This window comes from Coccidioides immitis, assembly GCF_000149335.2.
Source record: "Coccidioides immitis RS genomic scaffold supercont3.1, whole genome shotgun sequence".
Classification (NCBI taxonomy): domain Eukaryota; kingdom Fungi; phylum Ascomycota; class Eurotiomycetes; order Onygenales; family Onygenaceae; genus Coccidioides; species Coccidioides immitis.
This window is the reverse complement of record NW_004504310.1, coordinates 5,545,246-5,567,246: the sequence shown is the minus strand read 5'-3', so window position 1 is coordinate 5,567,246 and position 22,001 is coordinate 5,545,246. Positions and strand designations below refer to the sequence as shown.

The window sequence follows — 22,001 nt, the reverse complement described above, 5'->3', positions numbered from 1 at the left end:
TGTTGGCATGCGATGTGCTTTGCTAAAACCACGCTCGAGCTGACCCAAGGCCATGAATAACGAACAGTTTAGGCGGCTATTATTTGATAACCCGCCACCGTCCTCGGCGAATAAATTATCGCCGCGGCGTGACAAGGATGGAGATACCAGCGGAAGTACGCCCAAGGCCGCAGCGCTTGGGTCGAGGATGCGTTCGAGCATTCCCATGACGCCGTATGCCCCTCACATTCACTTTGTTTTCATTTTGCTTCGGTTGTACCCGCCAGACGACGCTAACTTAAGCATTATTCAGCCGTGCCGTTACCAGCGCGAACTTTGCCCGCCAACTCGCCGAATTCCGACGGGAAAGCCAGCCGCCACCAGCGAAGAAATTCAAGTCCTCTGCGCCAAAAGGCACGAGATACACCGGTGGCTACGTAGATCGCACTCTGCTGCGGCGACAGGCCGAGGAAGGAGATGAGGATGCAGCAGATCGTGATTCCCGCGCGAAGAGAGTGAAGGCGCTGGAGGATATGGTGAAGCTAAGGCAGATTGATCAAGCTACGTTTGAGAAGTTGAGAGGGGAAATAGGGCTTGGCGGTGATTCTAGTAGTACACATCGGGTCAAAGGTCTAGACTGGAAATTGTTGCAAAGAGTGAAGGCAGGTGAGGATGTTGATGTGCTTGCCGCGGCTGCCCCAGACGAGACTCGCGAGGACGATGGAGCCGGAGCGGACGATGAGTTTGAACGAGTCCTCGAAGAGAAGGAAAAGGATGTTGTGCAGGCTGCAAAGAAAGAAGAGAAGGTGAAGAAAGGCACTATGGCCCCGCCGCCACGGAAAATGACGAGGGATGAAATTCTGAAGCAGTTGAAAGCTAGTCGGGCTGCCGGCACACCGATTTCGTTAGCACAAGAACCTCCAGCGTTATCACTTGGAGCGAAGTTTAAGAAGATTGGAACAAGTGATCAGAAAAAGCGGTGGATCGAAACCGACGAGAATGGCCGGCGGAAGGAAATTTTGCTCGTTACCGACTCAGAGGGAAAAGCCAAAAGAAAAGTGCGGTGGTTGGATAAACCTGATGGGAATAAGGGTGACCTGTTGGCAGTGGATAAGGACGCAAAGCCGCTGGGCATGGATGTCCCAGCAGAAGTTCTTGCACGCGCCAACGCTGTTGAAGAGAACGATGACGACGGCGATATTTTTGAGGGGATTGGAGCGGATTATAACCCTCTTGCGGATATCGGCGATGACGACTCATCCTCGGCGAGCGAGGGGGAGACGGAAACAGAGCAGCCTTTGAAGGATAAAGCCCCGCGAGAAACAGAACAGCAGAACGAACGCCCAACTAAACCGTCTGCTTCTCGAAATTACTTTGCTACTGGTACTACGACTGAAATACCTGAAACAACATCCACCAGTCCACTATCCTCAGACCCTACGATTCTCGCTGCCCTCAAACGTGCAGCGGCGATTCGGCGGAACTCCCCTGCCCCCGAAGGTACTGAGGAAGAGGAAGAAGCAGACGAGCAGGTTATATTACGACGAAAGAAGTTTTTGGAGGAAGCGAGACGGCGCGAGAGGGAAGATGCTATGGATCTCGACATGGGATTCGGGGAGAGCAGATTCGGGGATGAGGAAGACGAAGAGGTCTGGGAGGAGCGTGGCGGGGGAAATAAAAGAAAGCGAGGACCGAAAAAGAGGAAAGGGAACAAGGATAGCGCGAGCGATGTGATGAAGGTGTTGGAAGGGAGGAAGAAAAGCGCTGGGGGAACGTGACCGTGTCGGGTTTGGTGATTTCTTTCGATCGAACGACGATTCGAGAACTCTTCGGCAAGTCCAACATCCGAAGGTGTATTCCATACGGAGCACCTATCGATACACATATTCCTAGCTAAAAGCAACAAAACCATGTATCTCAGCATAGGTGGTAGACGATGCTGCGAGCGTCCTGGACTAGCTGAGAAAGTCTCCAATCGCAGCCGGTGTATGGTTTCCTTGCCACAAAGCAACAACGATATGCATGTGGGTCCTTGAGAGCACCAGTCGATCGGGCAGCTGTCGTTTCGCCGTAGGGATAGGAAAAATGGATCGCAAAATTCTGTACGGAATACGGAGTACTCCGTAGTTCAAAAAGGCCACTCGGGGCTGCAAAATAGGAACCGACTGGGCGATCTCCAGCCGCTTCGAGAGCCCGCCTCCTGAAGACTCCCGCGACTACTCTGTAGACCGCTAAACAAACGACCTGGCTACGAACTCGGAGCCAGTGCCGGGGTGTTTCACCATTTCAGGGCCCCGTCGAGGCCCACGGCTCCACCTCCTCGGCCGGCCGGCCAGAACAGCGCTGCCAGACGTCGCCGTCTCTCTCCGAGTGTTTTGGCTGCCCATTACCTAAGCACACCGGATGCGGCTTAGCTCAGCCCTAAGTCCACTTTTGCGGCGATTCAAACCTTTCTTGGTTAGCGCGATCAGAGAAACACGCCAATTTCCAGCCGGCCGATCGCCGCGTCACAGACACCACCATCATCATCATCGACCTGATCGTCCAAGACAAAAAGCAGGGTAAAGATGCATCGTTTGTGCTTCATGCACCGTTTTCCTTCGAGCCCAACAGCCGCCTCATGCAGCCTCACGCTGACTGCAGCCCCTCACCCGTCCTATCTGCCATGCCCACGCCCACGCCCACGGTTACCTGGTGGTGCCCGTGGCCCCAGTTCCTCAGGTTCACCTCACCCGTCTGCCCAATCACCTTCGTCCTCAGCGGACGGGCCAATGACAGCCAGGCGGCCCTTTTTTGAGTTCAGGAACCGAGGAGGAAAACGAGACCTGGAATCACTGATTTGTGAATTTTGAGGGCAACCAGGCTGCCAACTAGCCAGTGGCCAGTGGCCGCTTGTTACGCAACCATTGGGACACGCAAGGTCTTTCCATGGGCTTTTGTCGCCCAGGTACGGAGTACAAAAAGCCTGCAATTTGACGCAACGGGGAATCAACACCGCTCAGTTACCCCCCCCTTTTTTCACGCCCTAGTTGGTCATTGCAGGCCAAGCCCATCCTGATATGTTGGTTTTTGCTTGCTTGTTTCATCTAAAACAAGGCTTTTTGAAGTAGGCCCGTTTGCTGTCGATAGTTACGAATAGAGGGTGTTACATATGTAACTAACTCTGGGTATCTTGGCGGTCCATCGGACAGTTTCCTCCTCTGGCTGATGGAGCTACCTTGGACTTCTCGAACTAACCGCCCCCAGTACTTCATTCTCCACCTTTCCGGGAACCACTGCTTCGGGCTGGGATTAGGCTCAAGCCTCAAAGACCAGAGCGGTCTTCGAACAGTCCATCTCCCCACTCCTACGGAGTACAGCCTCCCCGTCAGGTTCGCTCGGAAAGATGCCGTGTTGCACATATGTATATATACGGGCTGGTCTGCCCACCTTTCTCTCATGCTTTTTTGTTCCTTGGAAAATCGATTGCTTCGCTGTCTTGACGCTCTCGCTCCTTCTTCTCTTTCCTTCCTTTCTGTCGTTCTATTGATTCCATTCCTTTTGGTTTAAGCTTCTGGGAGGCGCAGCATTCTATACTGCATCTTCTTCGAGCTGTTCATTCCTTGAAATCCAACTTTCTTGAACTCGCTGTTCCATTTTTATCCTCCCAGGTTGATTCTGGTCGAGTTGTGTTCTTTGCTACGTGCACTTGACTCGGTCTCAGAGCAGACGAAGCAATCTTTCATTACCTTCCTTTCTGCAAATATGGTGTCCTTCAACATTCCTTTCCTCACTACCTTGTTGGCCAGCGCTGTCGTCGCTGCACCACTTCATCAAACCCGTTCCGCCGAGGGAAAGCGTGGTCTCGCCTACAACAATCCCGATGCTCTCGGGCCTTTCAAGGGTACTGCAGCCGACTCTTGGAGCTACAACTGGGGAAGCTCCCCTGGCAGTAGTGCTGCTCCAGATTATGTCCCCATGCTCTGGGGCCCCAAGCTCTTCAGTAGCTGGGACTCTTCATCTGTCCTCTCGTCTGGCTGCAAGAGCATCCTCGGTTTTAACGAGCCCGATCACGGTGATCAGGCATCCATGTCACCTGAATCCGCCGTCGACGCATTCAAAAATCTTCTCACGCCCCTCGCCGGCAAAGTCGAACTTGGGTCACCTGGTGTGACCAACGGTGGCGGAAATATGGGTCTCACCTGGATGGAATCGTTCCTCAACGGCTGTGCTGGCAGCTGCGCAGTTGATTTCCTCGCCGTTCACTGGTATAGCCCAGCCAACGAGATCGAAGGGTTCAAGCAGCACATCACCAAGGCCATCGAGCTCGCCAAGAGCCATGGAATCGACCAGGTCTGGATTACCGAGTTCCAGGGCCTTGGGGATGACCAGGCACAGATCAATTTCCTCAACGAGGTGCTTCCATGGCTTGATTCCAACCCTGGCGTCGCCCGCTATTCTTACTTCATGGCCGACACATTAGTTTCCGGCAACCAGCTCAATGCTGTTGGAAAGGCTTACGCAGGCGCCTAAGCAGTTCGATTTTCCACCAAAAGAAAAAATCTTTTAGGAGGTTTACAAATAAATGTTGTGTTGATACGATTGATCTTTTCTTGTAACTAAGTTTATGGCTACTATGCCTTTCGATTCTCCTGCACCCAGCTCAACATGCCGTTCGTTACTGTCGTTTCTGTTTAGTAGGGTTGCCCTTTTGATACTTCGGCTTCCGAACTTCGGAGCCTTCTTTTTTTTTTTCTTTTTTCTTTTTTTTTTTTTTTGGACGAAGAAATGAAATACTACGAAGTATGATTCACGGAACTAAGAAGCCAACCGAGCCTTAGAAGGTTTTAAAACGCCGCTCGCCCGATTAGTCCAAAGGCGCAGTGTGCTCCTTAAGCATACTATTAATTATTAGATGGCACAAGTCTATATTCGACCGTTAGTCATGAGTCATGCCCCGAACCCAAACCCCACCATCATCGTCACGATAATAAACGCTATCTGCCAGAGAAAGAGAGAGAAGGCAAAAAGGTCGAACAGATTGAAATTCCCATACACTTCAAGTCATAGGCGTGTCGCCATCAGCGTCCACCTCTGACGCTGCCGCATTGTCAGACTTCTCTCGAGGCTCAGAGTCTGCTTTGACGCTCTGGCCCTCTTGATCCCGTTCAACAATCTCCTCCTCTTCCCAGAGTCGAATAGTCATATCCATGCCGCAGCTGACGATTAGCCGCTTCCCCCCGACGCAGCATGCATCTGCACCTAGAACAACGTCTCTATGACCCTCGAGCCTTTGGAGTATCTTTTTGCTGACGACATCCCAACACACCACCGCGCCGTCTTCACTCCCACTAAATACAAAAGCAATAGGCGGCCCACCCGGCGCATTATACGTCCCAAACCCACCAGATATACTGTACTTCTCATTTTTATGTCCCTGGTAGGTTTTTATGCACCGACCTTCCACATAGTTCCACAACCGGATACATCCATCCAAAGTCCACGCAAGGACGTATTTCCCATTCGGAGAGAATTTCACACCCATAACCGGCGGATTATCTTCGTGTACTAGAGTTCGTAAACACTGTCCCGTTGCGGAGTCCCATATTCGGATTAGCCCGTCGCTAGCGCAGGAGGCTATTAGTGTGCCGTCACGGATAAAATCGATGCCTGCAACTGGATCCGAGTGAGCGGGGAGGGATCGCATGACATGGGCGGAGCGAACATCCCAGAGGAACACGGCTTCGTCGTAAGAACCGCTGACGAGCATGTTGCCTTTCGGGGAGAAAGCGATGGAGTATATGTAATTGTGATGACCGAGGAAAGGCGTTGGGTGTTGTTTTCCCTGGGTGAGTGAGGAGCGTCAGTATCGCAGCCGGCTAGAAGTCAGAGAGTAGAGAAAAGCCTGTACCGTCAAAACATTCCATAGTCGGATGGACTTGTCGTCGGAGCCGGAGGCGATGAAGGTCCCGTCTGGGCTCCAGCATAAGGTTGATATCCCACCAAGATGACCTTCGAACGTGTGTATGAGCTTGCCCGTGGAAGAGTTCCAAACGCGTATGGTACCATCCGCAGCTGGCTCCCTCGTTAGACCGATCGCTCCAATAAAAGGTGGACTAAGCCGGAGGTACTTACAGCAGCTGGCAATCATCGATCCATCAGGCGAAAATTGAACCGCCGAAACCCCTCTCTGGTGGCCCTTCAAGACCAACTTCTGTTTATAGTTCAACCTCTCTGGTTTAGGTGGCGGAGGCGGAGGCGGAGGGGTAGGTGTCCGCACACGCACAGGCCTCTCGGCCTTCTCCTTTGCCCTGTTCTCGTCTTCAGATGTGTCTTCGCTACTTTCCTCCCCTTCATCGTCATCATCATCGTCTGCATCCTCCGTACGATGTCTTTCTGATCGGCTACTTTCCCGGGGCGTCGAGAGGATGCTGCGACGCATCGCGCTCTGCCTTCGCCAATATGTATGGTGGTGATCGACCGCCAACTCATCCGGGCTCTCAGAATCGCTATTCGTAGTTTGGCGAGGCGTAGTTTTGTACGGTCTGGGTGACTGGTACGTTGTTCTCACTTGCTTGAGCCAGCTCGCTCTTCGCCGTTCGACATCCGAGTTGGCACCCAGCTCGTCGGAGGACGAGTCTTGGGAGTGGAAGCCACGGCGGTCGAGGCGCCGCCTTTTAGCGGGATGGGTGTTGTCGCTCATGGCTGCAGTGCCGTGTTCAGGTGCCCGAGAAACCCTGGCGTGACGGTGGCAGGCGGCATCCAGTTCGCGGTGAAGCTGCTGCTGCTGCGTCGAGCGCACTGCATCGCGGCGGAAAGTTCACAGCGCGCCGCCGGCCAATCAGCGGGCTCAATCCCAGGCGGTGGCTGAGGGCAGTATTCACGCTTTTCCCTCCCGGCGACCAGGCGATGGCGAGACGATCGTCGGAGACCCGCGCTGTTTATTCGTTCCCGCGTGTTGTCGTGTGTATCTGAGCGAATAGATCTTTTAATAGATTGCCTTTTTTTGCTTGTAATTTACGCCCGTTCCTCTCCTCCATCACCACCACTCTCTCCCCGCGGCGTTCCAATGTTCTCCTCGCATCACAGCGATGACCTCCCGCGGAAGATCAATATCCTAACTCTCAACTGCTGGGGCCTCAAGTTCATCTCCAAATATCGCCGGGAACGTCTTCTAGAGATTGGAAAACGGCTAGCCAGCCTCGAAGCCCCGCCTGAGATCGTCGGGCTGCAGGAATGCTGGACACAGCAGGACTACAATAACATCCGCAAGGAGACAAGACACATTCTTCCATACGGAAAGTTCTATTTTAGCGGAATATTTGGCGGAGGGCTTGCAATTCTCTCAAAATGGCCCATCGAAGAGAGTAGCATGTTTGGCTACCCTCTGAACGGCCGACCAACCGCTTTCTTCCGCGGCGACTGGTTCGTCGGCAAGGGGGTTGCCTGTGCAAGAATACGGATCGGACCTGGGCCAAGTGACATTGCAGCTGTATTCTGCACGCATTTGCACGCGCCGTACGAAAGAGAGCCGCACGATTCATACATCTGTCATCGAACAGCGCAGGCATGGGAGATGGCGAAGCTGATGCGTGGAGCCGCAGAGAAAGGTCATCTCGTTATTGGGCTAGGGGACTTTAATATGCTTCCTCTCTCACTGGCTCATCGGCTAATCACTACGCATGCACCTGTGCAAGATGTGTGGCGATACCTGCACCCCGATTCTTCCCTGGGTGCGGCGATCGACGCAGTCGAAATGGCGCGAAAGAGGCCAGTCCCTTCAGCAGAGTATAACCTGAGTGAGAATGGTGTTACATGTGATGGCCTCTTTAATACGTGGCGCTGGAACAAAGGACAACAGAAACGGCTAGAGAAAGAAGGACACATCGAAGTGGATGGGAGACTACCCGACCCTCTAGGGAAACGCCTCGACTACATATTCGTCGGAAACGGTGGACCGACTTTGCAGCCTTCTTCCTCGAGTCCAACTCAGTCATCAGTACAACAACCTTCTGATTGGAAATGGACCATTGAATCTGCCCGCGTCAGTATGACGGAACGCCATCCGACTCTCCACTGCTCCCTCAGTGATCATTTTGCCGTTGAAGCCGTAATCTCACGCAACGTATCAAGCGGTGAAACATCTTGGCAAGAAGAAAACGCGTCATTTCTTCCCATCCAGAAGCAAGAATCTCCCCATTCTCATGCACCTTCGAACACAGTAACGACGGTCACTATCGCCACAACGCTCCCCAAACCTCCTACCCCATCCACGTGCACCTCCGATATGTACGACGAGATAATAAAAATGATACACATCTACAACCTTCGAGAGCGATTTCAGCGACGTGCACGCCTCGGCCATTTTCTCGCCTCTCTTGGTGTGTCCATGTGTTGCCTAATCGGGGTTTGGTGGTCTCCGCGTGCGTTTGTGTCGTTTATACTATGTCTCATGAGCACACTGAGTTTTGCAGCTGGTGTCATTGACGGCTTGATTGGAGGATTGTTCGTGAGTAGTGAGCTGAGGGCGTTGAGGGAGTTTGAGTGGGAGATTAGAAACGCGAAAAGACTGGCATTGGGGATGGGGTTGGATATAGAGGAGGATTTGGGGCAGCTGGGGAAGCCATCTCGTGTTTAAGGCCGCATGGTTTTATGATATATTTTCTTAATCCCTGCGTGATTTGAGGGCGTTTTGGGGTCTGTTAGGGTGCAAACCGTTTTTGACATGTAATTTTACGACTAGCGAAGTGGGATAGTTTACGATTCTTACGGCTGCAAGCGAGTGTACAGTTACGATTGGAGCTTATGCTTTCGAAGTAGGTACATGATAGTAATAGATCTTTCGGTTTTGTCAACTAAGTCTGAGGCAACAAAGACGGTGTGCACCACAACCATGGTAGCAAAGCCGCGTGGTGTCCAGAGATACTTTAAGCCGCACATTCTTTCTTGCGCTGCTCAAAGACCTCCAGAGCAACCTCTGCAGCCTTAACGCCGCTGAGCATCATGGCAGAGAAGATAGGGCCCATGCGGTGCCATCCGTCAATCTCACTAAGTTCCATTCCACCGATGATCAAACCCTTGGTGACTTCACGGGTATTCTTGACAATAGCCTCTTCAGCAGAGTTCATATCCAAGCCACGCATACCGCCTAATTTCTCGATGGCGTTCATCGAGACGAGACGCTTGGCACAGAAGGCGCCAAAAGGACCATCGTGGCCGGTGGTGCTGATGACGAGAGGTGTATTGATGGTGTTGGGGTCCATGCAGGAGTGATCGTCATGGTGTTCAGCCACGAGGGTCCAGTTGGTCACCACACCGGCGATGCGCAGGCCACCGGCCGGTTCTGGGCGGGTGATAAGGTCCTCAACGCAGGTGGCGTTGAAGAGCTTGATGTTGGGGAATGCAAGAACCTTAGAGAGCAAGGTGGAGGTGAAGAGCGAGGCGTGTTTGATCACGACAACATGCGGGTTGGAAGGCTCCTCTTCGTAAGGGACGCCGATTTCGTCGAGGAATTTGTCCGCAGGTTTGCGGAGGACCATGGCGGAGAAGAGCTGACCGCCGAGCCATGCACCACCGCCTACAGCATACCGTCAGTCGGCTGATCCAAAAGCTTTGGTATATGTTTTACTGTTTCCAGTTTCGACTTACCAGGAGAGACGGCAGCTTCAATGATGGCAATTTTCAGGTCAGGACGCGCCTTGGCGAGGACATAGGCAGTGCTGAGGCCGCAGGAACCGGCGCCGACAATGACGATGTCACTCTCAGCGTAAGTGTCCAGGTCCTTGAAGTATCGCCTGGTCATGGCACGAGAGACCTGGCTCTCACGAATGGGACCAAACTTAAAACTATCCCATTTCCCAGCAAATTCGTCCAAGAGAGCACGATCACCCGCTTCCTTGCTATTAACAGTGGGGGGGTGTCCAACCAATTCGGTCTTGTTGGCAAGATGGGTGGGCAGGGTAACGGTTTCAGTGACAGTAGACATTATGGAGGACTATACTGGGTTAGAAGGCCACACTGCGTTCATGGGGAGTTGAGGAGGGGGGAAAGCATGATCCTTTCGCTGGTATTATCCAGATCAAGTTCAAACCGTATAATTTCAGACCAATCGACAGAGCCCGCTCGGTGGGAGGTGTATCGCTCTCCATGCCTGTCCGCTTCTCACACAATGGAGGCAGGATCAGAATGGAGAGTTGGGTACAAGTCCACGACTGAGCGAGATGAAGATGGACACCGGCTCATGCACAAGATGATTTACTTGAGATACCTTGACCACGTATGGATGTTATTCCCAGCTAAAGGGATTTTGTTGCTTTCCATCTTCACGGGAGAGATGTACCGTGCAATATTCGGCGTCTACCTGCTAAAAAGGTCAGTGGCGTGGCCGAGAGAAAAAAAATGCGGGGTATTTGAGTACTAAATAACTTGTGACGGTCAATTGAGTTACCTGATGAGGAGTAATTGCTGTAATATACTTTTTAAAAGTGCTGGAGAGAGGCGATCTTGAGTTGAGAGGTGGAAGCAAGAAAAAGAAACGGGTGATGTGGGGTGTGCTGCTCCTTTTATATTTTTGCGCGGTGGTCGATTCAACAACAATGCAAGTGAGGGGCAGCGCGCCGAACAGACTTCACGATCCCCGGCCATAATGGCGTCATTAACCCCTCACTTCTCGCGATAGGTTCTCGCTCGGCGCGAATGGCGGAGTTCGATTGTGCGAAAGCTCGCCGGACTCTTGTTTACGGTGAGACACGATCACAGAGCTCTTTGTGCACTCGAAGGCACCATGAAGATAAGGATGCAGTCTCTTCACTAGCCATGGGACCACCAGAGGCTGAGCTTTCATCAGACCAATGCACACTTGCCGACGAAACCCAGAGCTCAGAGGATAAGAGACCCGGGAAGCACATGCTGTCTCCATTTCACGGCCAGATTTCGACTTTTGACTTTCTTCTGCGTTGCAGAGACAGTTGCCTATTCTGGATCTAGTGATATGTATATCTGCGATGAAATGGCACCTGTATCGTCAGTATGCTTGTCGAAAGGTCCTGAAACAAAGTCTTTATCTTCACAGCTCTGGAGAGTTGTGACATATTCCCTATCTTTATGTGAAAAACCAAGTCCTTACTCTAAAATTTAGTGATGGCCTTGACAGTCACAGTATCTGGCATGCCATGATGCCCTGGGGACGGGGCATTACCATCACCTCCACTTATTGCTCATGTTGGGATGTCCATTGAAGCATACATAAATACTCCCAGAGTTGCTCCTCTACAGTTGCAAAGATCATCGCTCTTCTACATTCCTTTGACTGTGCACACTACTTGGTTGACCAGTTCAGTCCTCGCGACCAAAGAATCGACCTCATTAGTTCTAGTCACTTAACTTTCTATAGCTAGCGGGGATGGCTGAGACTGCTCCTGCTCCTGCTCCTGCTCCCCAGGCTGCTGATGATGAAGAATCCATCCTCCACGAACTGAATGAGGCCATAGCGGCCAACCCAGAACTGCGAGCCCCAACCCCCAAGCCTGCCGAAGGAGAATGGGAAGACTTCGATCGCCTTCTTGCTGAAAACCCACAGTTAGCCGCTCCAGTTATAGCATCCCCCAAGTCAAAATCGTTCTACAAGTCCAAGGACAAATGGGAGTGCCGCCATGAAGGAGAAGAAATCCAGACTGATATCGAGCGAGATCCAGGCGATGGGACACCCGAGGTTCTCATCAACGAAGTCAGAGGCATTTGTAACAAGTGCATGGAGAAATGGGTCAACCTCGAGAATGCTCTGGAGCCAGATGCCACCGAACTTGGAGGAAGCTCTCATGGTCCTGCCGGGCCGCCAACATATGACCAGGCGCAGGGTGCTAATGTGCTCGACGTGGAAGATGACGATCTGCATCCACGTCCGTTATTTGATATAGACGATGGTCCTGGCAAGGGCAAGGGTCGCGCTGGTGGCCATGTTCGCTATGGCTCCGATGACAAGGTTGATGACGACGATAGGTCAATGTATTCCCAGGAAGACGGTTTCAAATATCCTCCACCTGGTCTGCAGCAACGTCATCAGGGAAGGTCCTTCGCTGATGATGATGATGATGATGATAACGATGACGATGTACTCTATGATATGCATCCTGATGGCCGACTGCACGAGGGTTCTCAAGGAGCCAGCTTGCCTAATCAGGCCCCTCCTACCTTTCGGTCGGACGATGAAGATGAATTCCCTCCAGTCAATCCCCGTGGATCGCAACGCTAAGCCTCCTAACCAACTCCAAGCGTAATTCCGGGCAGGATATATGTTGGTATCATAATTTTCAACGAGGTTATCCCAATATAGTGTTTGCATGGCCGGAGATCGTAGTTTATTTATTCCCGAAATAGTCATTTCGGGTACCCCTGCTTCTCCTTTCCATGGCATGGTCCGACGGGATTCCCGGTGTTGACGTTTCTCTCAGACACATTTTGCTATATGTGGTTGTATTATTAGATACTCAATAACCAATTAAATTCCACTTCACATACCAATATTATCAAGTGTCCATCGACTAGGCTGCTAGTAATGATAACACATGGGTATCATTTACCTTGCATTCGGCCTTCGTTCAATGAAACATCAATCTTCAAACCCCAATCCTCAAATTCCCCTATCCTCTCCACAGCCCTAACCCAGTTCTTTTTCTTTCCGGCCTTCTCAACGCTCTGCTTGGCACCCATCAGCCAGCTAAGGTCGACACCAGGACTATTATTTGGCAACGTTATTTCCAGCCTTACATGAGTCTTGCCCTTTTTCCCTTTAGCCCATCCGGCAACGAAGTCAACGCGTGGTATTTTATCCCTGATGATACCGCTGGGATATATATCACATACAAGAGCAGCGACTCGCCCAAGATACTGACACCACCAAACCTCCTCTCGAGAAGTGATTTGGCGAAGACGTCGTAGGAGAGACTGGTCTGATGGAGACAGATCGCCACGCCATCGCTCGTAGAGGAGGAGCGCTAATAAGGCGCGATCAGCATGAGATATGCCATGCGCTGATGCAAGCAAGCCATTTATTGTTGAATGTAGAGCAACGGCTGCGCGCGATTCCCTTGAAATAGAGGAGTGTGCAAACATGATATTTGCCAGGGCAACAATCATAGTTTCTGTGAATGATAGAGGGACGGAAGCATCGGTGTTCTCTGGTACACCACAGGGAAGGGCTCTGAGTAGAAGAGAAGAGAGTTCAAAGGCAGACTGTGTGCTGTAAGGCGCTGTGGCCACAACAAGTGGACTTTTTAAGCGTATTTCTTCAGGTAAAGTCTTGAATAAATAACCTTCGCGCACGCCACCCTGGCAAAACTGTATAGTTTTGATATTTGGGATGGCCTTTGTAAGAGATTTGACAAGACAAGCAACTGCCGGCACTTGAGATGCTCTGCGATCCGAGACGCCGAAAATCTTAGATCCTTCCATTGCGGCAGAAGACATGATGCCAGAAGTATCACAGAATTCTGAGCAATCTACCCTGAAACCGTTGATAATTGGGATTGGGTATGGGTTTATCTTAGAACGATTCATGTGCAAGTAGCCCCAACCTCTAAAACCGCCGCCACTAAGAAATAAATCGAACCCCCCTCGTTTCGCAGCATGCTCCAGCAGTTCCTTGGGGACACAGAGTTCACTATAGGCATCCCTGAATTTTGGAATCATTTCGTTTTCCAAATTCTGCCGCTCTGAGCGCTTTTCTAGTCTTTTTGTAACTGCTGCCGCCCCATATGGCAAGCTGATCGAACCTTTGGGGCTCGTGAGCACAGAGCCATCTTTAGCAATGACCCACGTAATTTGAGTGCTTCCTCCTCCCAGGTCCATCACCAAACCCTCCACAGCTTCTAGGCTGCTGGCAATCCCAAATGCTCCCAATATTCCCTCTTCTTCCTTGGAAAGCAGTTGGACATCCCATCCAGTGCTTTCCTTGATCGCGGATAGAAATTCTCGGGAATTTATGGCAGTTCTGGTGGCCTCGGTTGCAAGGACGGTAATATTCCCCTCAGGTACACCGAAGTCCTTGCATGTCTCCCTGAATCGCACTAAACGGCGAACAACATCTTCCTGAACCGATAGAGAGATAGGCTGCCTGGTATTGCTCCCTGGCCTGAATTGAGCATCGTAAAGAGAGATGCCGGTGCGGTCTTGGAACACAGTTGGCAGTATTCTTGAAGTGAGTGGGGACAGATCGGATATTGAGAAACGAATACCATTGCTGTCATCAAGAGTTTAGCTGTTGGGCTCCCCGAGCCCTGGCCCCCATCATATTTGTTGATGGGCAGAGAACCTCACCTCCCCATATCAACAAGTGCATGGAGATATTGGTTTTCCTGCACAGCCATGTTTGTAAAGGAAAGGAGGGTTATCCTTAGAAGGAGTATATAATGACCAAGTTCGCACGCGACGATGTTGCTCAGCAAGACAATGCAAACAGCACAAACAAGTGGATAGGATAAGACAGGATCAGTAGAAAGAATGTTGGGCACACAGGTGAGGATGAGGAAGTTTCATTTAGCATGGACATGGCATCCGACACTAGTTTCCTGGCTCAATCAGGCTGGAAACAGCAGAAGACTAGTATCTTTTGATCCTGATGAATAGAGTACAAGATCACAGCAACTTTTGTGTAAATGGTGGCTGCCGACGCCAGGAGAGCCAAATTGGCACACTCTTACATAATGACTGGCTTGGCATCACGTGATTTATAGTCGCGATTGGTTTAAAGACGCGAAAGTGAAGATGGCAAGCTGGGGCACCAGAATCTGCCCACCATCTGCTCTTTGCGCATAGATACCCAATTATCAGCTCATATTTTGCTTTAAGCTGTGGGGCCCCAAATATCTTTGTGGATGAGTCGTCAAAATCCTGCCGCAAGGATGCAGGACCCAGCTGGGGGTGTGCCGCAACAGCTGGTGAGCTCATGACCTCCTCTGAATTGCTGTCTATTAAGTTATGCGCACATATGCTGATTATGGCCTTCTTGACAGTTGCCACACATGCACCTTGTCTCAAGCTATAGGTACCCGTCAATGGCCAACCTCACCATGGAGACCGCCGTCGAATACCTTCTCTCAGCTCCGAAAGTCGTTCGAGAACTACAGCCAATGCACTGGATGTTTCTTGATGCACCTCCAGACGGGACAGTCATGCTTGTTTGGCAGCCTTTAAACCATCTGGGAACGAATTTCGCAAGTGATGGCTACGTGTGGGGAGACGCAGAGCAAGTTTATACAACAGAATCGCGCGGATATGTACGCAGTTTCCAAGCTCAAGGGATAACATCCTGCTAGCCATATCTATGCTAACACGGCAATAGACTGTTGAAATGTGGTTACATCGATGCGGATACCATCCACCGCACGAGACAGTTGCTACCCATGCCCGTAGAAGATTCCGATTGACACCTGCGAAAACACCAAATCCCAACCTTCCACCTCCCGACCCATCTCTATGGATCGTTCACTATGCTAAAGCACCCTCCATTGACCAGATCCCCGTAACGCACATCGCTGTTCCTCCGGCAATCCATAACATTCTAGCTCAGCGCCGATTTCTTCAGAGCCAAGGTCAGCTCGCGCGAAAGGAATTCATGTTGCACGACCGAAATACCTGGCCCACTATCAGCCTTCCACCCCAAGTTGGTCAGCAGCCATATGCGCAGCCCAGTCCTTACGCACAGCCATACATGGCGCGCCACCCGCAAGCCCCGTTCTTCCAACACCCTCCAGGTGCAAACATGCCGCCAGGGCAGGTTAAGACACCTCGCGGACACCGAGCGACCGCATCGGCTGCAATGGCAGCAGCTGCACTCCCAGACTTTTCCTTGGAGGACGAAGAAGTATCCACTGGAGATTTCTTAGATAATATCACACCGCGAGAGATCAGTCGACTAAGATATCGCCATAACCATGAATGGATGGAGGAGATATTTGATTCACCTTACCGGATAAATCAGATTTTACCAGTTGACTTGGGACTTGGCCGAAAAGGAGAACTGGAATCTCTCACGAAGGGATATCTGGAGGCTCCAGCTGGTCCTTCTCCTGGTGCCGAATCCGATGCTACAGTCAGCAAGATGGAGCCAGAAAGGATGGAGGAGTTTACCAACGCCGTTACGAAGAGGGTTGCTGATGTGACGGCTGAAATTGAAGCGCTCAAAAGAAGACATGCACGCCGACTCGAGAAAATCAACCGGCTGTCCGTGTTGAAAGAAGGAGAGGTCGCACTTCGCGATGCCTACGTTGACCCCTCGAATGTAGGCAAAGAATTTTGGCGGATTGAAAATCGTCTGAGACCCATTGTCGTAACGGATGAAACAATGCAACAGGTCGAATATAACGAACCTACGTCCAGGACGAAAGTCGCTGATATATCTGCTGAAGTGCAAAAGGCTTGGGGTGAACCTATTGTGCCTCTCAAGGAAGTCATTTGCGTCGACAAAGGCGGGCTCGAGGAGCCAGTCAAAGAGTCGCCCCAACCCACTACCGAACCATCTGCCGCAGACGTTGACATGGGAAATGGGGAAGACCTCTCAAAGGACCTCGAGTTGCCTACAGCACAGGGCGAGTCCGTATCTGAGTTTGAAGCGGCGAAACAAGGAGCACAAGCAACGCAAGAGGTGACGGGTGATGTTTCCAACGCAGCCCAAGGCAACATACAGGCCGCATCCGGTCCCAGTGGAGATATCGAAATGGGAGGCGTGAATGAGGGTCAAGCGCCAGCGTCGGCTGACCAACTTGGGGAGGACTGGGTGGTAGTGAACAAAGATGAAAAGACTTCAAGAGACGGTAGCCCAAAGGGAGATCAGGCTGAATCCATCGAACAGCCAAGTGCACCGAAGGGCGCGTCTATGAAGGAGCCAGAGGGCACCACACCCAGAAACAACACTGGACTTGAAGCGCCTGAAGTTTTAGAGACGAGCAATTTCGAAGACGCCGCGAGTTTTAGCCATATCGATTCGGCCGGTGAAGCCCTGGCAGCGTACGAGGAAAACAGTGGACTGGACTTGGAAGGGCTGGACAACTCTGCCTTCGGCGATGCGTTCCATGCGTCGGAGGGTGGACATCAACATCATGACACAGAGGACATCTCGTAGGGGGGCTATGCGTTGGGGGAAAAGAACGGGAGTTTTTTCTTTTGGTTTTTTTTTTTTTTTTTTTTCCTGTATGATTATGTTACGGGATGGGACTAGGTGTGTTTCTTCAATGATCGGTGGTTCTATGGAGCGAGAACTCGTGATCTTCGGGCGTTAGGTAGGTAGGAATCTGACCTTTTTTTTTTTTTTTTTTTTTTTTTTTTTTTAAATCTCTATGCCTCTGCTCTCTGGAGGCAGCAATCCTGCTTGCTGGGCTCGAGATTCGTGGGTGCCAGCGTTCTCATAAATGCTGCCGGGATGAGCGACGGATGCCTTGGGTAACCCCTCCTCCCCCCCCGGCTTTGCCTTCCGGAGCGGCTCCGTCAAGCCGTTCTGCATCGCCCGATAAGTCACTTTTGCTGCCCAATCCCCCAGCCCGTTGGCCCCGTTTCTTCCCCCGTTCCTGCGGCGGACTGACACTCCGAAACAGTCAAGCCACCAGGGCGGCTCTCACGCCAAGCCCATAGTCACGCGGCTCCTTCACCCAAACGGCATTTCGGCAGTGGGTCCTGCATTAGCGGCCGCTCGTGCAGCTGCCAATCCCGCCCACGCAAAGCCCGCAGGAACGCAAACTCCAAAACACGCGAACCTCAGGGAAGCGGAGAGCCAGTCGGCGGCACAGCGGAGTGCCATCCAGCATTTTTGGCGAGGTGGATTGGCTCCACGCAGTTAAGATGTGCTAGGCAGTGCCGTCGGGCTCCCTCCTCCCACTGGACAAGGCTGCATGATGACATCATATGATCGATCTGTCAGGAGATCCAGGAGATCCAGGAGATCCAACGGTGCTTGCGGCTGCGAATTTCTCTGCAGGAGGTGCAGCAGACAGGCGCGTTCGACGGGTTCTGGAACCGTCTCAAGTGAAAAATGCAGCAGCCAGAAGCTTCGGGGGGGGGGGGGGAATATGACGATGTCGTGGCTCGATCTCGCTGTCGCTCTGCCTGTCACTCTCTCGCACTTTGCTTTCTAGTAGTAAGGCATACCATGCCTGAACAGGCAGATTGTTTCTTCCCCAGCGAGCAATGCAGAAAAAACATCCCTTGCGAACGTGAGCATAGCCAGGCTCACTCGCCAGAATACCGACATCATGTGTACCTGGCACACTCGTATAAATCCACCCTATACCCTCGTCCATTCTCCTCTTCAACAATCACAAGCCTCTCAAGTCATACAAGAATCTTAGCAACTACAATACATTCATTCATAAACAAGAAACCAAGGACAAGCTCCCACCACCAACTCTCTCTTTACCACACCTTCCAAGTTCTGCGATCGCTAGGGAACAGGGGCCGTCAAAGCGTTGTACCTGCGCGGTATTCACCAAGTATTTTCCTAAACACTTACCATCAGACTAAAGATTCATCTTGCTGCTGAATCGTTGAGCCGTTGGGTGATTTCCTCAAATAAGTGAGTCTATCTCCTCCCAGGTCGCAGTTTATCCGACTTCCCAGAGAGACATTGAAGCTAACACTAGAGCAGGCAAGGAAAGCAAGAGATCTAGGAAAGAACCGCCAAACTGCTCTCCTTAGAAATCATCTCATCTGCGTTGTCGGAACCCGACGTCCATTCTCTTCGCTCACGCAGTCTCCTCGTCGTCGATTTACTGTTCGTTGCGCTTGCAATCTTCCTTGCATTTCACTCTTACACCAGTAGTCTTCCAGACGTTGATTTCCTACCAATTTCCCACACCGACTCAGCCAAGATGTTGTGCTTCCCGGACAGCATCCGCGTCTACCGCCACGTCTTCTACCACCGTGTTTCCAAATATTCATTATTGGAGAAGTCCACTACCTGTTATCCGGAGAAAATCTACAGAACAACACCATACTATCCTACCAGGCCATCGTACCGGAGATATACTTGCTCCCCATCCTCCCGATGGTCTTCATCATGGAGGCCATCGTCACGGACGTCCTACTGTGAGATCCGCCCATCCGGATATGAATGGGGGTCGAACTGGAGGTGTGGATACTGGTGAGGATGATGGTGGCGCAGAGCTAGGGCCGCCCTTTCCATGAATGCAGAGAGCAGGTGTATGGTGTTTCTCGATTTAACACGGTTTCAACTCGTGGTGTGCAATATTGGACACTTTCCGGAGCATTTGGATGTCATACTATGGGAGGCGTATTCGGTCGCTTTTTGCCCTTTTCTTTGGTTCTGGATATTTTGCTTATATTTCGGATATTTCCAAGATACCCAATAGATTGGAATCATGGGTGGGAGCTACCAGACTGCCACGATTGATGTTTTTCATATGTTTTGACTGGATGATGTACAACGTACCTTAATAATGGATGAAATATAACAACACTATAAGCTAAATTGGTGTAAAACAAAAAACTCCTCTCCTCTTGCTCTTAAATAATTAATGTTCCTGCAGTAAACTTACAGCTCCCTGGGCCTTGGGGTTCTCTTGGACAAGCCAACCAGATTTTCGTGTTCTTGCAGTCATTGTACTTACATGGAATCAGCTGAGCTCGTTTTCAAACCACATGAGCCTGTCACCGAGAACAGTGTGGGGGATCACAAGAATATATGTATTTGAGAAGGGGAGGATGAAAGGGAACAGTCATTGTAAATTCCAAAAATAAACAACAAGAGGAGAGAATAAATGGGAAGGACATATATAGAAGAATGGGGGAGGACTCTCAAGTTAGGAGGATTTAAGGTACATATCACAAAGGTAGAGCGGTTGGGCATGACTTTGAGCGATTGAGGTTAGAACGGGGATGGAGGGGGGAATCGCGGACGGGGGAAAAGGGGTCGCGAGGCGTTTGTCCATGAGGCATAAATGATAATGTAATATATACTTTCACCTATCATAAATCTACGTTATTGTCCCAAACCATATACTCCGTACCTATGGGTTATATAGAGTCCCCATGATTGGAACTTTGCATGCTCAATTTTGTAAGTTTTGTCGCATATTGAGTACATAAAGCTAAAAAATGCCCTGCTGAGTTCAATCATGGCTCTCATACATAAACTCAAGCCTAGCTGGAACGTGCGGAGCAAGCTCCACGCCATGTCAGTACATACTCCTACCTGCTAACAGGAAGTCAATTTCCGCAGAAAGTTGGCGTAGGAGTCCGGATTCAGCACGCGATCAACTCAAAAATGCCCGCTAGAGAGCTCTTCTCGCGTGGAAACTCCCCCTTGCCCAAGCTTTAACCAGCAGATGGCAACTTTTAGCATATCGTGTTTGGCTGGCAGATGCCCGCCTCTGTCCATGACGTCAGGCCGGCTCGGATAGCCCTCAACGTCCAGCCTGCCGTCATCGACCGACCCTCACATGGAAGCTCGCGGGAAGGCGCAAACTTGGACATGCTCTGCAGCTCCTCTCCGGATTAACTGCTACTTCAACAGCAATTGATCGCCGTCCGGAGCAATTGAATCTTCGCCTGTCCTCCGTGCGGCGAAGAGAAATCGTTTCTTTACTACAGAATACTCTTTTCTTCGGGAAAAAGCGAAAATGTGAGTTGCTACGGTGTTAGCTGCTCGAGGTTGTCACAGTTTGCTGACTCCGAATCCCTTTGGCTAGGAATCGTGGAAAGAGGGCGGCCCCGGAGACTCGTCCGAGGCACCGCTTCACCATGGCCACGCTCCGCGGGGAGCGACAGCCAGAGCTAAGCAAGAAGCTGTTTAAAATGATCAAGACGGAGAACCACGTTATCGACGCCTATGAATCCGCAGGACGCGATCGTATCTCTGTGGCCTCTCAATTGTCCGAGTGGGGGGAATCAACAGGAGATGCGGCGATTTCCGATATCTCGGATAAACTGGGCGTCGTCCTTGCAGAGCTTGGGGAGCAAGAAGATGCCTACGCCCAGAATCTGGAAGACTCGCGCAATATCTTGAAGCACATTCGAAACACAGAAAGCTCTGTCCAGCCGGCCCGTGACCACAAAACAAAGCTCATCGATGAAATTCAGAGGTACAAGCAGAGGGACCCTGGTAGCTCCAAGGTAACTACTCTGGAGCAGGAGCTTGTCAGGGCGGAGGCCCAGGTGTTGGTTGCCGAAGCACAGTTGACGAATATGGTAAAGGCACCCAGAAACTACCAGCTAGCATATCTAGTTTGAGAAGTCAAGTTGACAAGAACGTGATTCCTGAACAGACACGCCAAAAATTCAAAGAGTCATACGACATGCAGTTGGCAGCCACGATCGAGAGAGCCGAGAAGCAGATTATCCTAGCCCGCCACGGGCGCAGGATTCTGAACCTGCTCGATGACACTCCGCTGGTTCCAGGAGAAGCACGGAGGTCTTACGAAGGTGCGGAGCCAGGGAAGCAAATCCTTGAGGATGCAGAACAAGAGCTCCGGACGTGGGAGCCGAGTGTCGAACCGATCCGATCTTCCGCCCATGGAGTTGGCCCTGGAATGCTTCCGACTCATCGTCGGGAAGATGCGGACGGAGACACATATACCAACGGTGGACCGGAGGAAATGACGTACCAGAAAGAAACACGATCTGCTAATGAGCCAGGAGGAGCGGGGGCATAAATTGCGCCCTAATTGTTGGAATTATATCCTTGGTACCCTGGATACTCCCATCTCTTTGCATGCAAGCTGTTTGCTTTCAAGTAAATTACGGGTGAACAAAAAAAAAAAAAAGGAAGAAAGGGGTGGAATGAGGAAATCAGGTGTGATTCGGTGCTCTGAGGCTGTGCTTGAGAATTTTTTTTCAGCAATGCAGTTGGCTACTCCGTATGATGCAGCTTAATAGCCTGGAGGTAATGCAACGAACGTAGTTCAGCAGTTCCAAACGAGCTTTCAAATTCAGCTTCAGCGTGACTTTCTTGTTGCTTGCTCGATGATCGAGGCTTGGCGCTTATATAACCAGGCGCCAGCAGGGCCACGAAGCTCCTCCAGCCAACCACCAGCATCATC

General features: G+C 51.2%; 10 protein-coding genes across 11 annotated transcripts; 7 read left to right on the top strand and 3 right to left on the bottom strand.

The window, feature by feature from the left end:
• Window positions 1-6: 6 nt before the first annotated feature.
• CIMG_01110 (uncharacterized protein) lies at window positions 7-2,091 on the top strand. The gene is made up of 2 exons (XM_001247338.2): window positions 7-213; window positions 293-2,091. The coding sequence occupies exons 1-2, from the start codon at window positions 53-55 to the stop codon at window positions 1,755-1,757; spliced, it is 1,626 nt and encodes a 541-aa protein (XP_001247339.1). The 5' UTR covers window positions 7-52; the 3' UTR covers window positions 1,758-2,091.
• Window positions 2,092-3,457: 1,366 nt separating this feature from the next.
• On the top strand, window positions 3,458-4,811 carry CIMG_01112 (uncharacterized protein). Its single transcript, XM_001247340.2, has one exon. It carries the CDS (start codon window positions 3,724-3,726, stop codon window positions 4,489-4,491), a length of 768 nt encoding a protein of 255 aa, XP_001247341.2. The 5' UTR covers window positions 3,458-3,723; the 3' UTR covers window positions 4,492-4,811.
• A 58-nt stretch (window positions 4,812-4,869) lies between these two features.
• On the bottom strand, window positions 4,870-6,700 carry CIMG_01113 (WD repeat protein). Its single transcript, XM_001247341.2, has 3 exons — window positions 6,094-6,700; window positions 5,870-6,033; window positions 4,870-5,803 (listed from the first exon to the last, which is right to left on the bottom strand). The coding sequence occupies exons 1-3, from the start codon at window positions 6,659-6,661 to the stop codon at window positions 5,018-5,020; spliced, it is 1,518 nt and encodes a 505-aa protein (XP_001247342.1). The 5' UTR covers window positions 6,662-6,700; the 3' UTR covers window positions 4,870-5,017.
• A 189-nt stretch (window positions 6,701-6,889) lies between these two features.
• Window positions 6,890-8,814, top strand: CIMG_01114 (sphingomyelinase). The gene has a single exon (XM_001247342.2). It carries the CDS (start codon window positions 7,028-7,030, stop codon window positions 8,594-8,596), a length of 1,569 nt encoding a protein of 522 aa, XP_001247343.1. The 5' UTR covers window positions 6,890-7,027; the 3' UTR covers window positions 8,597-8,814.
• On the bottom strand, window positions 8,744-10,458 carry CIMG_01115. Of its 2 annotated transcripts, none has more exons than XM_004445777.1 (4): window positions 10,406-10,458; window positions 10,298-10,318; window positions 9,607-9,952; window positions 8,744-9,535 (listed from the first exon to the last, which is right to left on the bottom strand). In XM_004445777.1, the coding sequence occupies exons 3-4, from the start codon at window positions 9,941-9,943 to the stop codon at window positions 8,886-8,888; spliced, it is 987 nt and encodes a 328-aa protein (XP_004445834.1). In that variant the 5' UTR covers window positions 9,944-9,952; window positions 10,298-10,318; window positions 10,406-10,458; the 3' UTR covers window positions 8,744-8,885. The 2 variants fall into 2 exon arrangements, with proteins under 2 accessions (XP_004445834.1, XP_004445835.1); XM_004445778.1 differs by having other exon boundaries at window positions 10,226-10,318; window positions 10,406-10,449.
• A 551-nt stretch (window positions 10,459-11,009) lies between these two features.
• CIMG_01117 (uncharacterized protein) lies at window positions 11,010-12,477 on the top strand. Its single transcript, XM_001247345.2, has one exon. The coding sequence runs from the start codon at window positions 11,360-11,362 to the stop codon at window positions 12,206-12,208; it is 849 nt and encodes a 282-aa protein (XP_001247346.1). The 5' UTR covers window positions 11,010-11,359; the 3' UTR covers window positions 12,209-12,477.
• A 51-nt stretch (window positions 12,478-12,528) lies between these two features.
• Window positions 12,529-14,563, bottom strand: CIMG_01118 (retrograde regulation protein 2; the record flags this gene model as incomplete). The annotated part of the gene is made up of 2 exons (XM_001247346.2): window positions 14,272-14,563; window positions 12,529-14,194 (listed from the first exon to the last, which is right to left on the bottom strand). Exons 1-2 carry the CDS (start codon window positions 14,319-14,321, stop codon window positions 12,529-12,531), a joined length of 1,716 nt encoding a protein of 571 aa, XP_001247347.1. The 5' UTR covers window positions 14,322-14,563.
• A 219-nt stretch (window positions 14,564-14,782) lies between these two features.
• CIMG_01119 (uncharacterized protein) lies at window positions 14,783-17,265 on the top strand. Its single transcript, XM_001247347.2, has 3 exons — window positions 14,783-14,891; window positions 14,967-15,230; window positions 15,296-17,265. The coding sequence occupies exons 1-3, from the start codon at window positions 14,829-14,831 to the stop codon at window positions 17,072-17,074; spliced, it is 2,106 nt and encodes a 701-aa protein (XP_001247348.1). The 5' UTR covers window positions 14,783-14,828; the 3' UTR covers window positions 17,075-17,265.
• A 924-nt stretch (window positions 17,266-18,189) lies between these two features.
• Window positions 18,190-19,419, top strand: CIMG_10681 (uncharacterized protein). The gene is made up of 2 exons (XM_012358862.1): window positions 18,190-18,517; window positions 18,590-19,419. The coding sequence occupies exon 2, from the start codon at window positions 18,813-18,815 to the stop codon at window positions 19,086-19,088; it is 276 nt and encodes a 91-aa protein (XP_012214285.1). The 5' UTR covers window positions 18,190-18,517; window positions 18,590-18,812; the 3' UTR covers window positions 19,089-19,419.
• Window positions 19,420-20,421: 1,002 nt separating this feature from the next.
• CIMG_01120 (long chain base Stimulates Phosphorylation) lies at window positions 20,422-21,889 on the top strand. Its single transcript, XM_001247348.2, has 3 exons — window positions 20,422-20,584; window positions 20,652-21,150; window positions 21,228-21,889. Coding segments are annotated over exons 1-3 (888 nt in total). The 5' UTR covers window positions 20,422-20,582; the 3' UTR covers window positions 21,615-21,889.
• Window positions 21,890-22,001: the final 112 nt, after the last annotated feature.